The 22,439-nt window shown below is 46.8% G+C and overlaps 1 protein-coding gene across 1 annotated transcript; it reads right to left on the bottom strand.

The window, feature by feature from the left end:
• Positions 1-3,959: 3,959 nt before the first annotated feature.
• On the bottom strand, positions 3,960-22,024 carry LOC136440456 (QRFP-like peptide receptor). The gene is made up of 5 exons (XM_066436506.1): positions 21,842-22,024; positions 21,080-21,307; positions 19,568-19,720; positions 6,329-6,473; positions 3,960-4,438 (listed from the first exon to the last, which is right to left on the bottom strand). The coding sequence occupies exons 1-5, from the start codon at positions 22,022-22,024 to the stop codon at positions 3,960-3,962; spliced, it is 1,188 nt and encodes a 395-aa protein (XP_066292603.1).
• Between the last annotated feature and the right edge of the window lie 415 nt (positions 22,025-22,439).

Below are 22,439 nucleotides of genomic sequence, written 5' to 3'. Positions count from 1 at the left end.
AGGGTATATGTCTTACAGGGACGGGTTGCTAGCACTTCCCCTTTAACGTGCTCGAAACACCTCCTCGAACACGGGACCTCCATTTAACGTCCCTTCCGAAAGACGGGCGCAGCCCCAAACGAGACGAATTCTATTTTTTTTTCAGGAAGCCATATTATGTTAGGCTTTTTTTTCTTGACTCCAGAAAGTAGTGAAAGAAAAAATAAAAATGTCTTTGAGCCTTGTGTCCGCGTGTATCTGATATTAGCATTCTTCTCGATGCGTAGCTGAAACACAAATAGATAAACAAATGAGAATGAAACATGCGTCCTTTTACAGCCAAGCCAAACACGAGGCCTTCAAGTCTTTCCGGGCCCTGCCCTTCTTCTCAAGCAACCTTTTATCGATGGCTCTTCTCCCCGTCTGGTTACGCTGATGCGGCGTACTCAAGGCTAAGTCGCGCTCACGTCCATGTCTGTCGTCTCGCAGACTGTCGTGATCATCACCTCCACCAAGAGGAAACCGCGACAGTATTAAAGCCCCCTCTCACCGGACCCGCGGCACTTGGTGGCATCGCTGCGTCCTAAACTGGATTTGTGTTACCCTTGACTTCATAATGGGAATATCCTTCAGAACGTACAAGTATGACCCAAAAGACAACAAAACAGACAAAGCTTAGAAAGATTCGGGTTTTTTTGTCGATGAAATTCGTCGAGTGCTTTGTCAATTCGATCGGCCGCAGCGACGCCGCCAGCGTGCCTCGAGCACAGTGAGAGGGGGGCTTAAGATGTCTCTCTTCTCGCAGACTATTCGCCTCTCGTGATCATCCTCTCTGCCCAGCGGAAAGCGCAGTCGTATTAACTCATAATACCTCACGGCCGCAGCTCTTTGCCGCCGGCACTGATGGCTGCTTGGAGCGGAGACTATGTGCTGATAGCGACTAGCTTAGAAACCCAGTGTGGCCGTAAGTGCACCCGCCGAGAAAAGATATCTGATGAGCGAAGAACCAAGGCTCAAAGACATTTTCTTTCACTACGTTCTAGAGACATAATCCCAAACCCCTACTGTTGTAACAAATGGCTTCGTTAAAAATAGATTTTAAACTGCGTCAATCGTCGTATGTACGCAGAACCAAATTGAAGGCTCCCATTACTTTCTAGAGTCATGAACCGAAACCCCTGTTATAACATACGGCTTCGTTAAGAGATAGAATTCAAACTGCTTCTACCTGATGTACGCTGAACCAAGCTTGAGGCTCAAAAGGTTTTTTCTTTCAAGAGTCATACTCCCAAAGTCCTACTCTAATAAATGGCTGTGGTGAAAAATAAAATTCAATCTGCGTCAATCGTCGCAAACTCTCGGATCAAAGGTTTTTCTTTCTCTTCCATTACTTTCTTGCGTCGTTACCCAAAACCTTTACTCTAAAATAAAGTACTGCTTCGTTGAAAAAATAGGATTCAAACTGATTCAAACTGATTCCAACGTGGTGAATAACACCGGGTGGACACCAAACTGCAAACAAAGTCGAATGTCTTTTTTTCTGTCAATACTTTCTAGGGCCATGGGCCAAAACCATACTCCAACATCGCAAAAAGTTGTAAAATAGAGTCAAGTTTGCTTTATTCGTCGAAACACTGGACGTACATGGACCCTGAACCGAGTTTAAGGAACTAAGTTGTTTTTCTATTTCTTGCACTGCTTCATGTCAACATATCTTTCTCCTACGACCGAATTAGAGTCATGTAACTTGTCTATTACATATCGCCCTGCGAGCAACAGAAAACTCAAATCACTTCCTCTTTGCGTTTCACTGCAAATCCATCTCCGACTCAAACTGGGTAAGAGTCCCTTTTGAAGAATAAAATTCTAACATATGGCCCATTTTAAGAACTGCTTAAATCTCTTTCTCTACTTCTCTCTGCCAAAGTATATCTCTGACCAAGGAGCCTTGCTCTGACTTCGACTGGGCTAGAGTCGCCATTCAAGAACTTATTCTAACATATGGCTTCGAGAAAGAAAAAAAGTGCTCGTACCTTTTTCTCTTTGTGCTTTTACTGTAAGCCTATCTCTGGCTTCGACCGGCTAATAGTCCACACTCAGAACATAATTCTAACATATGGCCTGTGAATGACAGAAATTTGTTCGATCTTTCTCTCTTTTGTGTTTCCCTGAAAACGTATCTCTGGTTTCAACTGGTTGAGAGTCGCCCTGCACGACGTTATTCTAACACACGGCTTCACGAAACATGGCACTTGGTTTAATCTCCTTCTCTTTTGTGTCTCCCTCCAAACGTATCTCTTGCCTAAGGCGGGGTAAGATTCGCCATTCAAGAACCTATTCTAAGTTATGACTCTACGAAACGTAGTAATTGCTTGAGAGTCTTTCTCTTTTGTGCTTCACCACTCCACAAACGTATCTATAAGACACTACCTGTTTTCAGGCACATCCGTTTCCGGAAGATAGCAATGTCCATTGCTTCAGCCCCCGTGGAATGTACATAATGATTGCGCTCCAAATGTTCGCAAAACCAAGGTTTGAACGCTTTGGGACTTTCCTGGGCGTATCTCGTGCCAACAACTGGGCTGGAATCACCATTTATAAACCCCTACTCTTAAATTTGGATTTGTGAATGAATAGAAACTGCTTCCCATATCTCACTCTTGACATTCACGAAGAGCGTATCTCGTACCAACAACTGGACTAGCATAACCATCCAAAGAAAACCTACACTATTAACCTTTCATGAGAAACTAGAAATTGTTTCCGATATCTCATTCAGGATCACAGGAGGCTGTATTTATGTTGCTGAGGACAGTAACAGGCCCTCCCTCGCGCGGTATGTAGCCGCGGGATGGACGTGTCGACACGTGTCTGGGGAGTTCCTAACTCTCCAAGATGACTCCCGCCAGTAGCACGTCGCCAGAACGTAAGCGTTCAAGGTCGTGTTCGCGTATTTAAGGTTGATATCTCGCATATAGGTTCATTTAGTTGTGTCCAGAAACATATCTTATGCAACGGCTGTTACTCCGATGCAACGTTGACCAAAGAGAACAAAGGAGATTCGGCAGTTATAATAGGTTTAAATAGCAGGGCTGCAATTTTGCCGTGTACGCATTACGTTCTGAATACGTGCTACTTACGGTCTGTATGACCTGTAAATGGCACCTAATCTACCGTCACGGTAATAATTGTGACAAAATAATTGCAGTTTCGCTAGTAGATGATAGCACACGAACGCAAACGCTGTACCTTAATGGGTGTACGTTGATGTTACAGCATGGCATTAAAGACCGTTCTAATGATACCGAAGAACTTAGGAAGCTACAAAAATGGGATGGATATAATTTAGTGAGGCTGAAAGACTTCAATTTCTATATTGAAGGCTGGCGGCTTCGTTTTTTTAAAAGAAAACAAAGTGCATTGAACACGCACGATAACTGGCGCTTTGGCTTACTTGGCGATAGTGATATAATATATATCTAATAAAAAGGCACTGTGGCCCTGAATTGTTTTTACAACTTACGATATCCTAGTCTATTTGTTCCCTGACATGTAGGAAAGGACTTCTTCTGTTTGGAAAGAAGTGTCATTTCAAGGGAAGGGCTACTATGTACTACCATGATATCAAAAAGATTTCATATCTAAAGAATATTTGTATGGAAATGTAGACATATCCTATAGCCTGCTCTTTTCCATGATTCTTAAGCACCTTGTCGCATTCTAACATATTTCTCTTTTAGAGGAATAGCGTTTGTTTCATAAAGGACTAATCTTAACGTTGCAACGGACCTGAGTCAGCTTACAGATGTGCCCTATGTGGCAGAGACTGCCATTCTCGTATGGGGCTGTTAAGCCATATATAGCCGAAGCGGTAGGGCTGAAGTGAAATGGATTTTACCATGGTCAATATTGACATCTACTCTACCGTCCAGGACGACATTCTCGTCGCTTTCCGGCAGTTCTGTTCCCGCCTGACCGAGTCACACGATCCCTCCGCGCTTCGGGCTCTTCGTCACCGACACGGTGACAACGACCCGCCCTTTTCCGTCCAGAGACGCTCGGCACGACTTGAGCGACTCCTGTCCGGGCTTTCCCGGGGACGGGCGGTCGCTCCGGCACGACAGGCGCTGCTTGACGCCCGCCGCGTCGTCCCCGGCCGGCTCCTTCGTGCACTCCCGGAGCCCGCGCATGAACTTGCGGACCGTCCTGTCGCTGATGCAGTAGCAGATGGGATCGATGGCGGAGTTGGCGATGCCCAGGCACAGCAGGAACGGGAAGACCCCGGCGGCCTCCTGCGCCGAGACAAGGTCCGACGGGTCGTGGAAGTCGAACCACAGCACCAAGCAGAAGTAGGGCAGCCAGGACAGCGCGAAGAAGGCCGTCAGGGCCATGAAGACGGTCACCACCCGCCTCCGGCCGTGCATGACGTTGCTCTTGGAGTTCATCCGGCAATGTTCTCCTGGAAGCGAGAAACTGTCGTTTTAGTTTGAAATTCTCACGGTCTCTCCAAAACAGTAATTTGGTGGTAGTTAGCTATGACATACAATACAAATGTATGGGTTTTTTTAATGACAGACATATGAGACTGGTTCATTGTTCATGAAACATGTCAACAGCATCACCTGTAGTGCCCTGAAAAATCCCGAATCACGCTTTTACACATACTACTTAACCTTTAGCACACTGAAGTAGCCGTATGGCACCCAATTCTCAATTAGTTTCAGAGTTAGGCAGCAGGGAGAAGGTTAACACAAATATCAAGATGCGATTGATATTCAGGCAGTACGTAAAGATCCAAACTGGCGCACTAATCGAAAAAAGCAGGGGTGACCCGGCGTGCTTGGCTGTAATCGTGAGATGAAGCGAAACCACGTTGCACTTTTATCAGCTGCCGAAAAAGCATTACGCTTCGTCTTCAGTGTTACACCCGGAGATGTTTTGTTCACTTCGTGGCAACCAGGTTAACATTTAGAAACAACGCCGAAACGTTACACCGGGGAACGTTGGCATTCATTTTCGAGAAGCTTTGCGAAAGCACTGTGACGCGTGAAACGTGTTGCCCTTATCAAGGGGGGCCGGAACAACCCAGCATGACAGGGGTTACAACTTTAGGGTAAGCTTTCGATGCGTCTATTGACGTGCGGCTTGCCTTATCGGAAATGGCAGTCGGAGGGATTACCCTTGAAATGTTAACCCGGCGCGGAAACATGGAAACAGAGCAGCTCAATTCAAACAGGGCGCTGACTGCACATCCGCAAATTAGCCTCCTTCGCAGACCTCCTAGAACGGCGGCGTATGTTTGGGGGAGGGGGGTGACGCACTTTTTTACACGGGCTAAGGTTCTCTAATGCCGGCAAGACAAGAGAGTTTCGCTGCCGAGGGAGTTATGTTGCCAAGGGACGACCGCCTTTCTATCCAAGGGCGGTCGTCCCTTGGCGACATTAGAGAACCTTGACCCGTGTAAGAAATCGCGTCACCCCCCCCCTCCCCCAAATATATACGCCGCCGTTCTAGAAAGTCTGCGAAGGAGGCTCTGCGGATGTGGAAGCAACGCAGTGTCCAGGGTATGGATTAACGCCAACGCACTTTGTAGAATTGCCAACTATCCGAACTAGTGGATAGTTCAATTATTTTTCTTACATGATCTAGCGCCACAGGTCCTGCTGAAATGCAGCTAAGACGTCAAAATCCTTTGAATAATGGCCAGTCTACGAAATTGGAAGTAATACATGGCTATGCTTACCGAGCTGAACCCAAACTCCTATGGATATTTTTGCTCGAAAGTTTTCATACTCATGAATGTCGATATGTGTTTGCCCCAAGGCCCTTTCAAAACTGCCCATGCAGCGAAGTAGGAAAACGTATGAAATGATGCAACATTTTAACAAAACGCCCCTGCATTACCAGAACGAGCCTTAGGGGGCCCGAACCTATTCTACTTCTTTCTAAATCAATAGCTATCTACCACCCAGAACTCTTTAATCATTTCTTCATGTTGAAAACACCTAACAACATAACAAATATCATGAAGATCAATCGAAGACTTCTCGAGAAGTGATGTTTACAAAAACACAAAGATAAACGCAGACACACACTGACATACACGCACACATACTGACATACAGCAACACATACACTGACACACACACACACACTCACTCACACACACACACACACACAAACACACTCACACATACATACTCTCACTCACTCACTCACTCACTCAATCACACACACACACACACAAACACACACACACACACACACACACACACACACACACACACACACACACACACACACACACACACGGAAACATAACCTTCTGAACAAATGTAAGAAATCGCACCTTGTCTCTTTTGAAAGACCGAGTCCCGGCGCCAGAGCTTGAGGGCGATCTTGCGGTACGTGACGCACATGGTGCCGAGGGGCAGCACCAGCAGCACGGCGAACAGACCAAGGTCGTATCCCTTCTTCGCAGCTGTGGACGGCCACTAAAAACGGGGAAGGCAAAAAATCATTCATATATATTCATATATATATATATCAGTCGTGGAAACATGGCTACAGAACACAGAGAGAGAGAGGGGGAGAGAGAGAGAGAGGGGGGAGGGAGAGAGAGGGAGAGAGGGGGGAGGGAGAGAGAGAGAGAGAGACGGAGGATGAAGAGAGATAAAGAGAAAGGAAGAGAGCGAGACAGAGAGAGAGGAAGAGAGAGAGAGAGAGAGAGAGGAAGAGAGCGAGACAGAGAGAGAGAGGAAGAGAGAGAGAGAGAGAGAGAGAGAGAGAGAGAGAGAGAGAGAGAGAGAGAGAGAGAGAGAGAGAGAGAGAGAGAGAGAGAGAGAGAGAGAGAGAGAGAGAGAGAGAGAGAGAGAGAGAGAGAGAGAGAGAGAGAGAGAGAGAGAGAGAGAGAGAGAGAGAGAGAGAGAGAGAGAGAGAGAGAGAGAGAGAGAGAGAGAGAGAGAGAGAGAGAGAGAGAGAGAGAGAGAGAGAGAGAGAGAGAGAGAGAGAGAGAGAGAGAGAGAGAGAGAGAGAGAGAGAGAGAGAGAGAGAGAGAGAAAGCTAGATGTTAGGCAGGATCGTTAGTTACACTGTCCACAAACTCCTATTAGAATGTTACGAATGTGTCAGTGTGGTCTCCCATTTGTAATTCCTAAAAAGTCAATCTATTGTATGATATTGATAAACACTAAACGGGTTATACTTATCTTTTTTTATAACATGCCCGTTGTGAACAATAGTCACTATCATGAATGCTAACATAGAAACTCAATACATGTATAGCGATCAGGTCTAGTGACCAATCAGTGGTTCACAGACGCCAAGTGTTTTTGCTTTTTTAAGAGATAGAGATGGACACGGGTCTTAAAGGATTGAAGGATATAAGCTTATGGGAGACAGAGGCCATTTGAATCAGGTCCTTACAGTCATCCCTTAGAGAGACGGGAGAAGCTATAACGTTTTGGTCCACCGCTCAGTAGTCTCCCTGCCACAACCCCGCCCCCAATCGACCGGATACCATTTCCGAACGGGCCCTGGTCGGGATGATTGCGAAAACGAAAAACAAAAAATGCAAATCAAGAAAATACACAATATATGGTTAAGGGTTATTTTGGCGTTTTGTGTCTTTTGTTCTCTTTCATATCATATTTTTCGTTCCCACAAGCTGCCCGGCCAGGCTCCGCTTTGGAAATGGGGCCGCAGCATGAGGAGATGGCAATCCTAATAAGATGTGAAAAGTACAACTTAACATGTTTATAAGTTGTAACAGGTAAAACAACTTTTGGGAAAAATTTCAAGTTTTGCTCAATGTAATAGTAGATATTGATCATGTTTACCTAGAAACATGTATAATGGGCCTACAAAGAATTCACCCGATGTACAAAGGAGGGGATCACATGATTTCACTAGCCTTATACTCTATCTTCAAGCCTGGGTAAAATATAAAGAAAAAGACTGGTATAATAAGATACACTGTTTTCCAATTTTCTACAGCGACTTTAAAAATGTGCTAACAACGGAATATAAACTGTCCCGCACAAAAGCAATGAAAAAATGGGGTGAACTGATATACATCATGTAATATATTGTATATACATTTTGTACATTTTATAACTTGTATATTGAAATAAAGTACTTTGAAAAAAAAGTACAACTTGAAGAGGCCATGTGCATCCCTTATGAAGGTGAGGCTTAGCAATTGTTCTATGATATACACAGAATAGCAAAGTTCTTTATTAACATATTTAAAAAGAACCTTGTTAAGGCTCTGGTTGTTAATACAAAACTTTGCAATTCAGTCATTCGCCAACACGGTGAACTTATTATATTCACGGTTATGATCTGCACGAAGTGATATATGAGCTCATAACAGAGCAGTCAAAGCACAGACGGATTTATTCGTAGTCAATTCCAGAAAAGTCTATTTCTTCATGACAGTAATCTTAATGAAAGAAATAAAAGAAGATAAGAAACCCATTAAGAACGGTTATTAAAGCGCTTTTCATAATCTGCAACAAATGGCTCCTTGGCTGCGCTGGGAGCGACGTAAGTTTATTAAAATACCGGATGACAAATGACAGCCTGAAGCCTGACCCGCAGAAAGTCGGCAGTTCGGGCGGAAATGATCGCTCTTATCCTACACGCGGGAAAACAGACAAAGTCAGAAAGATGATGTTTTCCCCAGGCCTGTATTCACTGGAGAAAATGAACTATACACCTGTCTAACCTGTCTATAGCGGCCAGTTAAGAGACTTTCAGAAGATAGACGTAATACACAGGTTGCCTCTACAGAACGGGATTCTTTATATCCAAGGGAACTCTTAAGCCCCTATCTCACTGAACCCGCGGCACGCTGGCGGCGTCGCTGCGTCCTAAACTTGATTTGTGTTACCCCTGACTTTATAATGGGAATATCATTCAAACAGTATGACCAAAAAGACATCAAAACACACAAATCTTAAAAAGATTCGGTTTTGTCGATGAAATTCGATCGGCCGCAGCGACACCGCCAGCGTGCCACGTGCCCAGTTAGAGGGGGGCTTAAACACCTCGCCGCTTGCACAACTGTGTGGCCCAAGGGCTAGAGAAATAGAGATGGGCACCGCCCTCCATACCGAGAAAAGTGTGAGTGTGTGTAATTAACGTAGCCGTGTATCACTTTACTGCACGTCAGCAACACGTAAAACAAAATAAGAGACATGAAGTTGATAAGATCGTTTGAATATGCAGTGTCTATGGAACGTAGAACTCGCCGCCACCGAAGCTTGCACTAGAGACGTCGTCTCGATGAAAAGGGCTTCCTGTTTCGGGACCTGGAGCCCCCAGGCTTCAAAGCTTTTGGAGTTTGTTCGAAAAGAGAAATTTGAAATGCCATATTCGACACGCACGCTAACCTTGCAAAGGGACGCCATCTCGCCCTTGACGGTATGGTTTTTGGCACGCAAAGCGATAACGCAGCGAATTTCTCACATTGAAACTTATTTCACACTTTTAGAATCATTTTGAACTGATCGGAAATGACCCAACAGGACATTAAAGATCCCAGAAGCCCGTGAAATATTGAGACTTTTTCAAATGGTCACCGAAACGTCGGTTGAATAAATCACTTGGTTGTGTGAAAAGAGTCTTTCTACTCATTTTGAGTTTTTGTGCATTTCTTAAAGCCATAGCCCTGGCCATCACAGATGTTAGTGTTCCTCCCCTTCCCTTCTTCTTCGATTCCAGCACACACACACACACACGCACACGCACACGCACACGCACACGCACACGCACACCCACACGCACACGCACACGCACACGCACACACACACAAACGCACACGCACACGCACACGCACACGCACACGCACACGCACACGCACACGCACACACACACGCACACACACACAAACGCACACGCACACACACACACACACGCACACGAACACACGAACACGAACACGAACACACACGCGCACACAAGTACACGCACGCGCACGCACACACACGCGCGCGCACACACGCACACGCACACACACACACACACACACGCACACACACGCACACGCACACACACAAATGCGCGCGCACACACGCGCACACACACACACGCACACACACACACGCACGCACACGCGCGCATCTAAAAACAATACCTCCGTTGGAAGTGAACCTCCTACCCGGAGGCAAAAGCATATCGCCAGCCCCCCGGGTGGAAGTAGCTACTAGTATCTGGGTAATAACGAGCCTATTGTAGCGGCACGGGTCGCAGCCACTCCGGGTTTGACGCACACGCCGCTCGATTCAAACGCACGGCGTATCCGGCTCGGGCTCTTAGCGCACCAGAACTTAATGCTTCTGGATTTGTTTTTTTTTTTCTGGGTTCAGAAATAGAAGTATGAAATGTCAAATTCCATAAACACCAATCGAGCGTGCACCCGGCGCCGTTACGCACTTCATGATGCCACCTTCTTGCGTGTATCATATCCAGGACAATCAAACTGCTGCATTTTATTTCATTTTTAACTTAGATTGATCGAAAGCGACTTGAAAATGAAGAGGCTTGGAGAAGCTGACATTTAAGCTTGAAAACACAGCCTCGGGTGTCCATAACGGTGGAAGTACTTAACGGATGGCGGCTTGACGTACATCGTTCGTGTTTCCTGCTGTCATGAATTCAACTTTCAAAGCCTCTGGAATTGTTATCTGCGGTCCCGAAAGATCAATTTGCAATGTGATTTTCATTCTGTGCTCAGGCACCGGATCTCATTACGTCAAAGGTGGTCCCCCCCCCCCCTCTCGGTCGGGCCTGTATTAGTTCAAGTAGACTGCATTTTTCTCATCTCATTCCCAATATGATCGAAGTGTTGCATTTTCTTCACACTTTTGCGACTGGATATGTATCAAAAATGAAAAAAAAAAGAGCGGTGAGGTCAAGACTTGAACAACAGCCAGTGTATAACGATTGAAGTACTTAAGCCTCCGTCACAAATAAAAAATTCAGCTCGGCCGACGTGTTGGCGAGCTTCAAATGTGCATTTTCGGCCGAAGTACGGCCGACGTCCTTTCGATTACGCGGACTTCGGGCGATTTCAAGAAATCAAAGTTGATCCAAATATTGGCCTTTTACCAGGTTAGTCGATTCTGACTTCGTCCATGTCCAAGAGATGGTACCATCTCATAGGTGATTTTTAGTTTTAAGTGTTCGACGGACGTCACCCGAGATTTTCATTGGAAAATACGGTCGGCGCTCGGCCGATTTTGAAATTCACCGAGCGTCGGGCGATCTACAAAGTCGGTCGACGCTCGCATGAATTGTGACGCCGGCTTTAACGAATCATGGCGATTATATCGGTGCTTGTCACTACGGAATAGACGTTTGACGTACATGACGATTGATTCGAACCTACAATGTTCAAGTTTCGTGCCCCGGCTCTCTTGGTTTCAACTTCCACAGCCTCCGGGATTCCCTTATTCGGTAACTATGCACCAGACGCTATTGCGTCCTTGGCAGTACCCCCTTCGGGCGTATATCATCTCAAGTATACTATTTCAGATTCAGAATATATGAATATGAATTGTGCATCAAAATAGATCGGCGGGGTCTAGGCTTGAAAAACAGCCAGTCTATAACGATTGAAGTACTTAACGAATCATGGCGATTATGTCTGTGCGGGTCGTTGTGGAATAGACGTTTGGCGTACAGGTCGATTGATTGAAACCTACAATGTTCAAGTTTCGTGCCCTGGCTCTCTTGGTTTCAACTTCCACAGCCTCCGGGATTCCCTTATTCGGTAACTATGCACCAGACGCTATTGCGTCCTTGGCAGTACCCCCTTCGGGCGTATATTAGCTCAAGTATACTATTTCAGATTCAGAATATATGAATATGAATTGTGCATCAAAATAGATCGGCGGGGTCTAGGCTTGAAAAACAGCCAGTGTATAACGATTGAAGTACTTAACGAATCATGGCGATTATGTCGGTGCGGGTCGCTGTGGAATAGACGTTTGGCGTACATGTCGATTGATTGAAACCTACAATGTTCAACTTTCGTGCGCTGGCTCTCCTGGATTTCACAGCCTCCGGGATTGTTATCCGGACTCCAGAAAGATCGATTTGAAATGCCTTATTCGGTAATAATGCACCAGACGCCATTACGTCATTGTGGTATCCCACTTCGGGCGTGTATTAGTTCAAGTAGACTGCATTTTTCTCACTCCAACTGGGACCAAACTGCGACATTTTCTTTCCAATTTTTCCTACTCAGAAGAATTTAGCATGAGTTGAAAATAACAAGAAAGAGTGATGTATAGATTTGGAGATCCCTCCTGGAGGGGGGGGGGTTGTAACGATGGAGGTTAAAGTTAAAGTCCTTCCCGCACCAGACCATGCATTAGGCGGCGCCCATCTCCGTTTCGGCAGCCCTTGGGCCACACAACTTTGTGCAATGTCAATACAGTAGGGGGCTAGTCCACTGGTAGCGATGTGTGTTTAACTACTATTGATACTCTTTCCCCAAATGCTGAGTGATAAGCAGGGAAAGCAGTATGGACCATTTTTATAATCTCCAAGCAGATCTATAGGTTGCATAAAGACCGTATCAAACTGGCAGAGGAAGTACGTTTTACGGATTGCATTACAAGCTCCTTCTTCCAGTTGGATACGGTCTTTGCAATCCATTGGGTCTGGTTGGAGACTACCATTTTTAGAGTATGACCCGGCCGGGGACCTACCGTGTGCAAGACGAACACTCTGCCCACTAGGCCATTGCACCGGGTGCTTAACGAATAATGGCGATTAGAGCGGGGCGGGTGACTGCAGCCTGCAGGCCTGCAGCCGGCCACTGAGTGTCAGTACCAGCTGCGTCGGGCTCCCCGTTTTAAGCTGCCATTGAGCCGGTCCAACAGACATTCGCAATCGTTTATCCCCAGGGCCCTTGCCATGTTGAATCACAATTAACGCACTATATCCCATATGCATCAACTTTTGTATGACGTCTGCCTAACTCATCGTGCAATTATTGTATAGTTAATGTCTGTAATTTGTAATTTTAAGCAAAATTGTTATATATGAATTTTAAGTATGTTTTCAGAATTGGATAACATTTTTAAATATTGTTGATAACGAAGTTTGTAAACACCAACACAATTCAGGCTAAATGCCTGCAAGGTGGTGATTCAATAAAGTTCAAAGTTCAAAGTGACTGTGGAACGAAGGCTTGACGTACTTTTAACTTGTATTGTTTTTTCGTTTCGTTTCAAGGCTTCCTCATTTGAGGTGAAGCCTGTTGCTTTTTCAAGTAGCTGGTGGTAACGTTAGTGCAATGTGGCTTCGCTACGGCTCGCGTTTTTGGCCAAGCACACAGGGTCACCCCTACTCTCGATAAGTGTGTAGGGTTCTTTTACGTGCAGAGGTTTGACGCTTGAGGCTAATGCCTGAAACTCCCTCATACACGGGGCCGCCGTCTTTACGTCACCATCCGAAATGACGAATCCAATCCCTTACAACATGTCCGAGCTGGAGTCGACCCCTAGGATCGAACTCGGGCCCTAGGATCCACGGAACTTGATCCAGATGGCGAAGCAGCGAGGTTGCGTTACCGCTTGCGCCACTGGGACATGTTTGTTTATAACCTCTTGAATTTACATTCTGTGAGCCCATCATGGACTCCCTCCAATATCAGCCCCCTGCGGGTTAAGAGACTTCATTTTCAGACTACCCACATGTATTAAAGATAGATGAATAGGTTAACAAATGAATGAATGACTGACTGAATGAATGAATGAATGAATGAATGAATAGAATAAGAACTTATGTCCTTGTAGCCCAATTGGTAGCGGCTTCGCAGTTGAGTCTCCTGCTTCCAATTAGTTGGTAATGCTACGGTCACATTTCCAAGCCGGGGCCCGGCCGGGCTGTTTGTGAAAACAAAGAATAAAAGACGCATATCAAGGATATACATAACGTATGGTAAGGACTAATTTTTCAAAGTTTTGTGTGTTTTGTTGTCTTTTATATCATAGTTTTCGTTCCCAAAGACTGCCCACCCGGACCCCGGGTTGGAAATGTGACCCTAGCATACCTGGGAGACCCCGGTCGGATCCGGGAAGGGTATCCTAGTCTTTCGGAAGAGACGTAAATCAAAATGGCGGTTCCGTGTTCGAGGAGGTGCCTCGAGCACGTTACAATAGCCTCGTGACTCAGATGGGTACCTACTGGCTGTAATGATACAACCTGGCGAATTATATCGGTGCGGGTTGTGACAAACGTAGGTTTGACGCAGACGACGCCTTATCCGGATAACGTTTCCCTCTTTCAACATTTGAGGCCTTCATTTTCAAACGTTTGAAAGTGTTAGTCTTTCTTCAAAAAGAGAAGTTGGAAGTGTCATATTTGTTTAGAAGTTTGATATCTCACAAATGTCATATTTGATACCACATCCTCTTCGGCGCGGCCGGAAAAAACAAGCGTTAGGCCAAAGACTTTACCCCAAGGCTTGTTCTTTCGTCCGTCGAGTGTCGTGTGTTCTCAAAGACGACATTTCAAACTGATAGATTTAAACAAAGACTAGATTTACTCGTCTCAAGGGTTTGCGAATACTTAAGAATCATGCCACCGGGAACGGATGACACATGTGTGTTTTATTCTGGACCTATATAGTTTCCCGCGGAAAGGTTTTAAATAATTCAGGCTGCAGAGCTTCTGCACTAGTCTTCCTGCGTTGTTATCTCCATGAAAAATGGAGATATAGTTTTGGGTGTGTCTGTTTGTCTGTTTGTCTGTTTGTGTTTCCGGACTACTGTAGTCAGCATAACTCAAGAGCTTCTTAATGGATTACGATGATATTTGGTATGTGGGCAGGTGTTGTGAAGCCGAAATTCATGGTCGATTTTGGGCCACCTGGTATGTGACCTTGGTACTGCAGCAGAAATTCGATTTTTGTATCTCTTGACCTGGACGTGCTATGGTCATGAGTTTTTGGTGGCAGATAGCTTGTGGGGTAATGAAGAAGTGGCGTGGGTTTGGGCCCCCTAGTACTTTGTTCTGCAAGACTTTGAAATGCTACATTTCTGCAGGCCCACGGTTCGTCCTCGGTGGGGCTAAAACTCAGCAAAGCCGCTTATCTGTCAGACACCAGCGCAGCGCATCCGATCTCCCGATCAAGCATTCATGCCTCGTGCATTAAAGCTAATGGCTAATTCTGAGTTGATCTGCTAACCACCTTATATATACTATAGTGCTTTTACGAGGCTGTGAGAAGGCAAAAGAGACACGCCCCGTGCCAAACTACCGCCTTCACCTGCTCTACATGTGGTAAACTCCGCAAGAGCAGAGCAGGTCTCGCCGCCCACGGCGCTGAACCGAACATCCGTCAGGATGACAAGAAGAAGAAGAAGCTTTTATGTATAATGTTTATTTCTAACGCTGACAATGTGATATATGGATTTTATGATGATACACAGCATACTTGTTTTACGTGCATTGATTTGCGGAGAGGAGACTCGGGAGCTATAATAGGTTTGGATTCCAGGCTAGCTATAGCACTGGGGCCGGGGGGTGTCCCTGTGGTGTAGTGGTCTGCGCTTCTGTTACTTACCGCATCTGGTTCTGATTACTTGGAACCAGAAGGCCCGAGTTCAACTCCCGGGTAGGACACCTTTGGATAAGAGGCGCATTGAGTCATACCAAATACTTTATAAATACTTATGAAACAGTATGGAAGTTAAACACACTCCACTGCCAGTGGACTAGCCCCTGCTGCAGTGATTGCACCACGGTGTGGCCCAGGGCTATGAAGCGGGGATGGGCACCGCCCTATACACCTTATGGCGTGGGAGGATTTTAACTAACTAATCACTGAACTGTCTGTGAATAATGTGTACAGCTACAGGAATCATAGATAATAACAACAGGTTTTTCACGGTGATGATAAATTCACAGTACAGATCGAGGTGACGGTGAAAACAGTGAACATAAAGTTAAAGTGATAGAAACAAGGATTACAGCATTGAAATTACATAACACGTGTACATGAAATACACGTTATGTAATTTCAATGCTGTAATCCTTGTTTCTATCACTTTAACTTTATGTTCACTGTTTTCACCGTCACCTCGATCTGTACTGTGAATTTATCATCACCGTGAAAAACCTGTTGTTATTATCTATGATTCCTTCACACATCATTCCGTTCTGTAAATCACTTGCCGCCACCGTGAAGTTAAAGTTCGTTGAAAATGTCAATTTTCCTTAAACCGTGGAATTTTGCTGAATACTAACAATACTGACTACTAACACGGGATCTGTGTCGCTAGCTAGCCGTAACGTTAGAAGTTATAGTATGTAACGCATAACCTTCACCTCCATAGCCGGGTATCCATGCTTATGCTAGCTCCATTTTGGACCTCTGATCTTTTTCTCCGCAGCATTTCAGAAAGGGAAAGCGATCACCTTCATCCTAACAAGCTTGCTGTAACGTTAGAAGTTATGTAAGGCATCAGTACAAGCCGCATATCCAGACAGATGTATTTGATCCACCCACACCGGGATAGACCCGTGCTCTTTTCGATAAGCATGCTGGGTTCTTTTACGTGCTCTACTCAAACACGGGACCTCAATTAAACGTCCTATCCGAGGGACGTCCCTAAACGAAGCTAGGTACTCATTTTCACTCGAGTGAAGTGGGGGAAGTCGTGTCAAGTGCATTTCCCAAGCGCACAACGTCAACGAGACAAATCAGGCGACCCCGGATTTGAACCCAGGACCTCTGCTGGGCCAATCACCCTGCCACTACGTCACCGCAACGATCATCGCCTCTCTAGCCGGGTATCCATCCTATTCTAGCTCCATTTCGGACCTCTGATCTTTTTCTCCGCAGCATCTTGGCAAGGAAAGCGCCCAGAGGAGCGAGGAAATCGTGTTAGCGGGGCGAGGCCGTGTCGAGAATGTCTGGAACACCGCGATTTGAGTACACGCTAACTAAGGTCCAACCGCGCATACATTACCTGCGCGTAGCCAGGCGTGCTGCCCTACCCACTGATGTACTTGTGCAAATCTACAAGTCTTTTATCCGACCTGTGTTAGAGTATGGGTCCCCTGTCTGGGCCGGCCTTCCACGTTGTCTGTCAAACGAGTTGGAGAGAATTCAGAAGATGTGTTTGAGGATATGTGGAGTTCCCTGTGACCACCTGCCAACCCTGGAGTCTAGGAGAAGGGATGCGTCACGTAGTGAACTTCGGAGAATTCTAAGAGACCCCTCCCACCCCTGCAATGTCTTCCTCCCACCTAGGAAGAAGCCTAACCATAATCTAAGGAACAGGGAAACCCGACACATGTACAAATTACCACTTAGCAAGACCAAACGTCACAGTGACTCGTTTGTTATGAGGACTCTGAGAGACATTCAAAACCTAGTTTAAAGCTATATTCGTCTGTCCTCGTTCGTCCAAAGTAACTTTTCAATGTATTTAAGCGCATGATAATTCTTTCAAATCTGGTCTATTGGATTGTTTATAACATACTTCTGTAAGAAATCTGATGTAATTCAGGTGTGTCGTCAGACACACCTGCAATGTTGATTTCAGAATAAAGATTGATTGATCTGAAGTGTGTTTACCTTGAGGAGTACTGATGCTGAGTAGATCTCTTCAAATTCACCTGGGTCTTTTTTTTCTTCTTTTAAGAAGAAAAAAACGGTGAATTTGAAGAGATGGTTTTAGAATTAATTCCCTGTGGAATTGTGACAGTTGACGTTGTATACAAACGGTGATTTCTTTCGCTCGAAATCCTAGGAAATCCGAGAAACAAATCTAGTCTATTTAGCAGATTGGTAACCGTTAGAAGGAGAGGACGTTTTGTTAGCGGGTCCTCCAAGAATCGATATTTCTCCCAGTCGGGCGATCCGTATTCCTGCGGAAGCCATGCAGACGGCGGCAGAGAGACAGACGGGTCTTGGGAGTTACTGTCGCTCCACAGAACTGAGTCAGCTTACAGATGTGATTTTTGTGGCAGAGACTGCCATTCTCGTATAGGGCTGTTTAGCCATAGTCGATGCTGTAGGGCTGTTGTGAATTAGGATTTTACCATGGTCAATACTGACCGACGGAGGCCATATAAAACACGTACGCCAGTGGCACGGTGGCTGTGCGGTTAGCGTTGTTGACTCAGAACCCGGAGGTACTGAGTTTGAACCCCTGTCAGGTCCCGATGTTGTGCCCTTGGGAAATGCACTCCACTCCAGTTTTGTAAAATGTAAATTGTTAGATGTCTTAGCTAGTAGCGATAGTTTGACTCTCACGGTATGTAAGTTGCCATACATTGTAATTGCCGCGCAATGAAGTTCTTCTTCTTTTTGTAATTGTGTGGAAGTCACAAAGTCATGCAAATGACGGAAATGTTCTTGACAGCGTGCTGTTACAGGCCTACTTCTCGCGACACGTCTCGACACACCGTCGCTGATGCACGCCGTGAATTCTGTCGGACTGATCCTGCTGCGGCATCTGTTCTTGGCACGAAAATAATTCGTCTTTGATTTTCCGCGCTTCTGTCGAACATGAATTTCGAACCGCTCAGTGACCGCACGTAACCTTGCGAGACCGTGACGTTTTCAGAATGGTCCAATCGGGTACAATGTAACGTTATATTGCAAAAACAGGAATTTACCAAATATTTGGCATACTAGCTACTTTTGATAGGACTTATGAATAGTTTTTAACCCCAAAATGTATGCGATTGAAAATGTTCTTGTTTTGATATTCTAAATATTTGTTATTTCCATCATCTGGCCAATTTTTTTTTTTAAATAGATTGATACATCAAAAGCTACGTGCATATAACTGCTTACCTAGCCAATCCCCAGGTGCCACAGGCCTTAAATCGGCTGAGTACCAGTTGAGCTACGGGGAATCACTAACGATCATATAAGTGGAGTCATTATAGTGAAATCTACTCCTCTCGAGCATGTCAAAGAATCCACCATCATTATTGCTAAGAGTTGGAGTTAAGCAGCTTGTGCTCGTACAAACCTTGGCAAGGTGGTCCTTGGGTGCGGGTTGTTGGCTTAGAATCCAAAGATTTTGGGTTCTAATTCCTCGCTGTTTTGAATGGCACTTTGCACGTACTAGTATTTCCTTGCTCTGACTCAGGTGAAAATGAGTACCTGGCGTCGATTAGGGGCGTTCTTTCGGATGGGACGTAAAATGCGAGCACGTTTAAATATCAGACCACAATCATCTGAGAGGATCAAACTTGATTCCTCCAGTTCCTCTGAGAACACTGGCTGGTCAGTAAGAGCATTTCTCCTGACCTTTCGGCAGAGAAATGGTATGTTGCGCCCGGTGTTTACCGGTATACGATACAAACAAACAGACAAACAGACAGACAGACAGACAGACAGACAGACAGACAAACAGACATACAAACAAACCTTCTCCGTGCAAAGCACCAGGTCCACTTGCCCACAGTCTGCTCTTATGTAGCTTGTACGTATTTACTGTACAAAAACGGTGTGCTACAGCTAAATAGTGGATTTAACCGGTTAAGAAATGGTGTACTACACTGATGTACTATACAAACAAATAAACAAACAAACAAACAAACCTACCTTCTCTGTGCAGAGCACTAGGTCCACCTGGACCGGGTAGACGATGTTCTTGACTTCGATCTCGCTGAAGATGGCGATGGGCAGCATGATGAAGGCGGAGACCAGCCAGGTCGCCAGGACCGACCGCTTCACGCGGGACTTGGTGGACAGCACCTGCAGAAAGGGCAGATGTATTTTGAGTCCATTATGCAGGCAGGTGTGTGTTAAACAGGCGCGCACACACACACACATACACACACACACACATACACACACAGACGCATACACACACACACATACACATGCACACACATGCATAAACGCACACTCAGTCACACACACACACACACACAGACGCATACACACACATGCCTAAACACACAGTCACACAGTCACACACCACACACACACACACACACACACACACACATGCACAGAAAGAAACACAGACACATACTCCGTAGGGGTAACGTAGAAGTGATACAGACAGGCAGAAAAGCCCAAACAACACGTACGATAGTTCCCCTTACCTTGGCACGCAGAGGGTAGCAGATGGCCATGTAGCGGTACGTACGAGAGTTCCCCTTACCTTGGCACGCAGAGGGTAGCAGATGGCCATGTAGCGGTACGTACGAGAGTTCCCCTTACCTTGGCACGCAGAGGGTAGCAGATGGCCATGTAGCGGTACGTACGAGAGTTCCCCTTACCTTGGCACGCAGAGGGTAGCAGATGGCCATGTAGCGGTACGTACGAGAGTTCCCCTTACCTTGGCACGCAGAGGGTAGCAGATGGCCATGTAGCGGTACGTACGAGAGTTCCCCTTACCTTGGCACGCAGAGGGTAGCAGATGGCCATGTAGCGGTACGTACGAGAGTTCCCCTTACCTTGGCACGCAGAGGGTAGCAGATGGCCATGTAGCGGTACGTACGAGAGTTCCCCTTACCTTGGCACGCAGAGGGTAGCAGATGGCCATGTAGCGGTACGTACGAGAGTTCGCCTTACCTTGGCACGCAGAGGGTAGCAGATGGCCATGTAGCGGTACGTACGAGAGTTCCCCTTACCTTGGCACGCAGAGGGTAGCAGATGGCCATGTAGCGGTACGTACGAGAGTTCGCCTTACCTTGGCACGCAGAGGGTAGCAGATGGCCATGTAGCGGTACGTACGAGAGTTCCCCTTACCTTGGCACGCAGAGGGTAGCAGATGGCCATGTAGCGGTACGTACGATAGTTCCCCTTACCTTGGCACGCAGAGGGTAGCAGATGGCCATGTAGCGGTACGTACGAGAGTTCCCCTTACCTTGGCACGCAGAGGGTAGCAGATGGCCATGTAGCGGTACGTACGAGAGTTCCCCTTACCTTGGCACGCAGAGGGTAGCAGATGGCCATGTAGCGGTACGTACGAGAGTCCGCCTTACCTTGGCACGCAGAGGGTAGCAGATGGCCATGTAGCGGTACGTACGAGAGTTCCCCTTACCTTGGCACGCAGAGGGTAGCAGATGGCCATGTAGCGGTACGTACGAGAGTTCCCCTTACCTTGGCACGCAGAGGGTAGCAGATGGCCATGTAGCGGTCCAGACTGACCACGGTGAGCGTCAGCACGCTGGTGGAGACCACCACGGCCTGCACGTACGGGAGAGTCTTGCACAGCACGCGGCCGTACACGTAGCTCTTGTACACCTCCATGCCCAGGTTGATGGGCACGCACAGGCATATCACCAGCAGGTCGCACACCGCGAGGTTCAGCATGAAGGCGTTCGCCACCTGGAGGGGAGAAAAGACAACGTAGAATGAAAAAAAGAACGGAAAGAAAAGAAAAAGAAATGAGGAGAAAACGAAAACGAGAAATGGAGTTAGATTGCTGAATAGATTGATAGGGAGAAAGGGTAGGGAAAGAAAGATGTGAAAAGAAATCGAAAGAGGGGGCATAGAAAAACAAAAGAGAAAAACAAATGAAGAAAACAAGCAATCAACGCAAACTGAAGAAAAACGGAAGAACGGGAGGATTATTGAAAGAAATATTCAAGAAAGGAAGTAACAATGACGGGAAGGGTTAGTATTGATAGATGGAAGGAAGGAAGGAAGGAAGGAAGGAAGGAAGGAAGGAAGGAAGGAAGGAAGGAAGGAAGGAAGGAAGGAAGGAAGGAAGGAAGGAAGGAAGGAAGGAAGGAAGGAAGGAAGGAAGGAGGGAGGGAGGGAGGGAGGGAGGGAGGGAGGGAGGGAGGGAAGGAAGGAAGGAAGGAGGGAAGGAGGGAAAAGAGTAGAGAACCAAGTTGAAGCGATGAGCTATTGCCTCACCTTGTCCATGCGGCTCTTCTTCTGCAGCAGAGCCAGCACGACCAGGTTGCCCGTGAAGCCGACCAGGAAGATGGCGGAGTACAGCACGATGAGCGCGATGCTGGTGGGCCGGGCGTAGGTGAAGAGGATGTCGGCCGCGCTGAGCTGGAACCCCGCGGGGAGGTCCGCGTAGGTCCCGTTCATCCTGGCAGCTCGCTGCGGGACTCGGGCAGCCGCTGGAGTCAGACAGCCGCTGGAGTCAGTTGGGAAGCCGCTGGAGTCAGACAGCCGCTGGAGTCAGTCGGGCAGCCGCTAGAGTCAGTCGGGCAGCCGCTAGAGTCAGTCGGGCAGCCGCTGGAGTCAGTCGGGCAGCCGCTGGAGTCAGTCGGGCAGCCGCTAGAGTCAGTCGGGCAGCCGCTAGAGTCAGTCAGGCAGCCGCTAGAGTCAGTCGGGCAGCCGCTAGAGTCAGCCGGGCAGCCGCTAGAGTCAGGCAGCCGCTGGAGTCAGTCGGGCAGCCGCTGGAGTCAGTCGGGCAGCCGCTGGAGTCAGTCGGGCAGCCGCTAGAGTCAGCCGGGCAGCCGCTGGAGTCAGTCGGGCAGCCGCTAGAGTCAGTCGGGCA

The sequence above is a fragment of the Branchiostoma lanceolatum genome, chromosome 8, assembly GCF_035083965.1.
Source record: "Branchiostoma lanceolatum isolate klBraLanc5 chromosome 8, klBraLanc5.hap2, whole genome shotgun sequence".
Lineage (NCBI taxonomy): Eukaryota > Metazoa > Chordata > Leptocardii > Amphioxiformes > Branchiostomatidae > Branchiostoma > Branchiostoma lanceolatum.
Note: the sequence above shows the minus strand (reverse complement) of the source record. Positions and strands in the feature narration are given on the sequence as shown.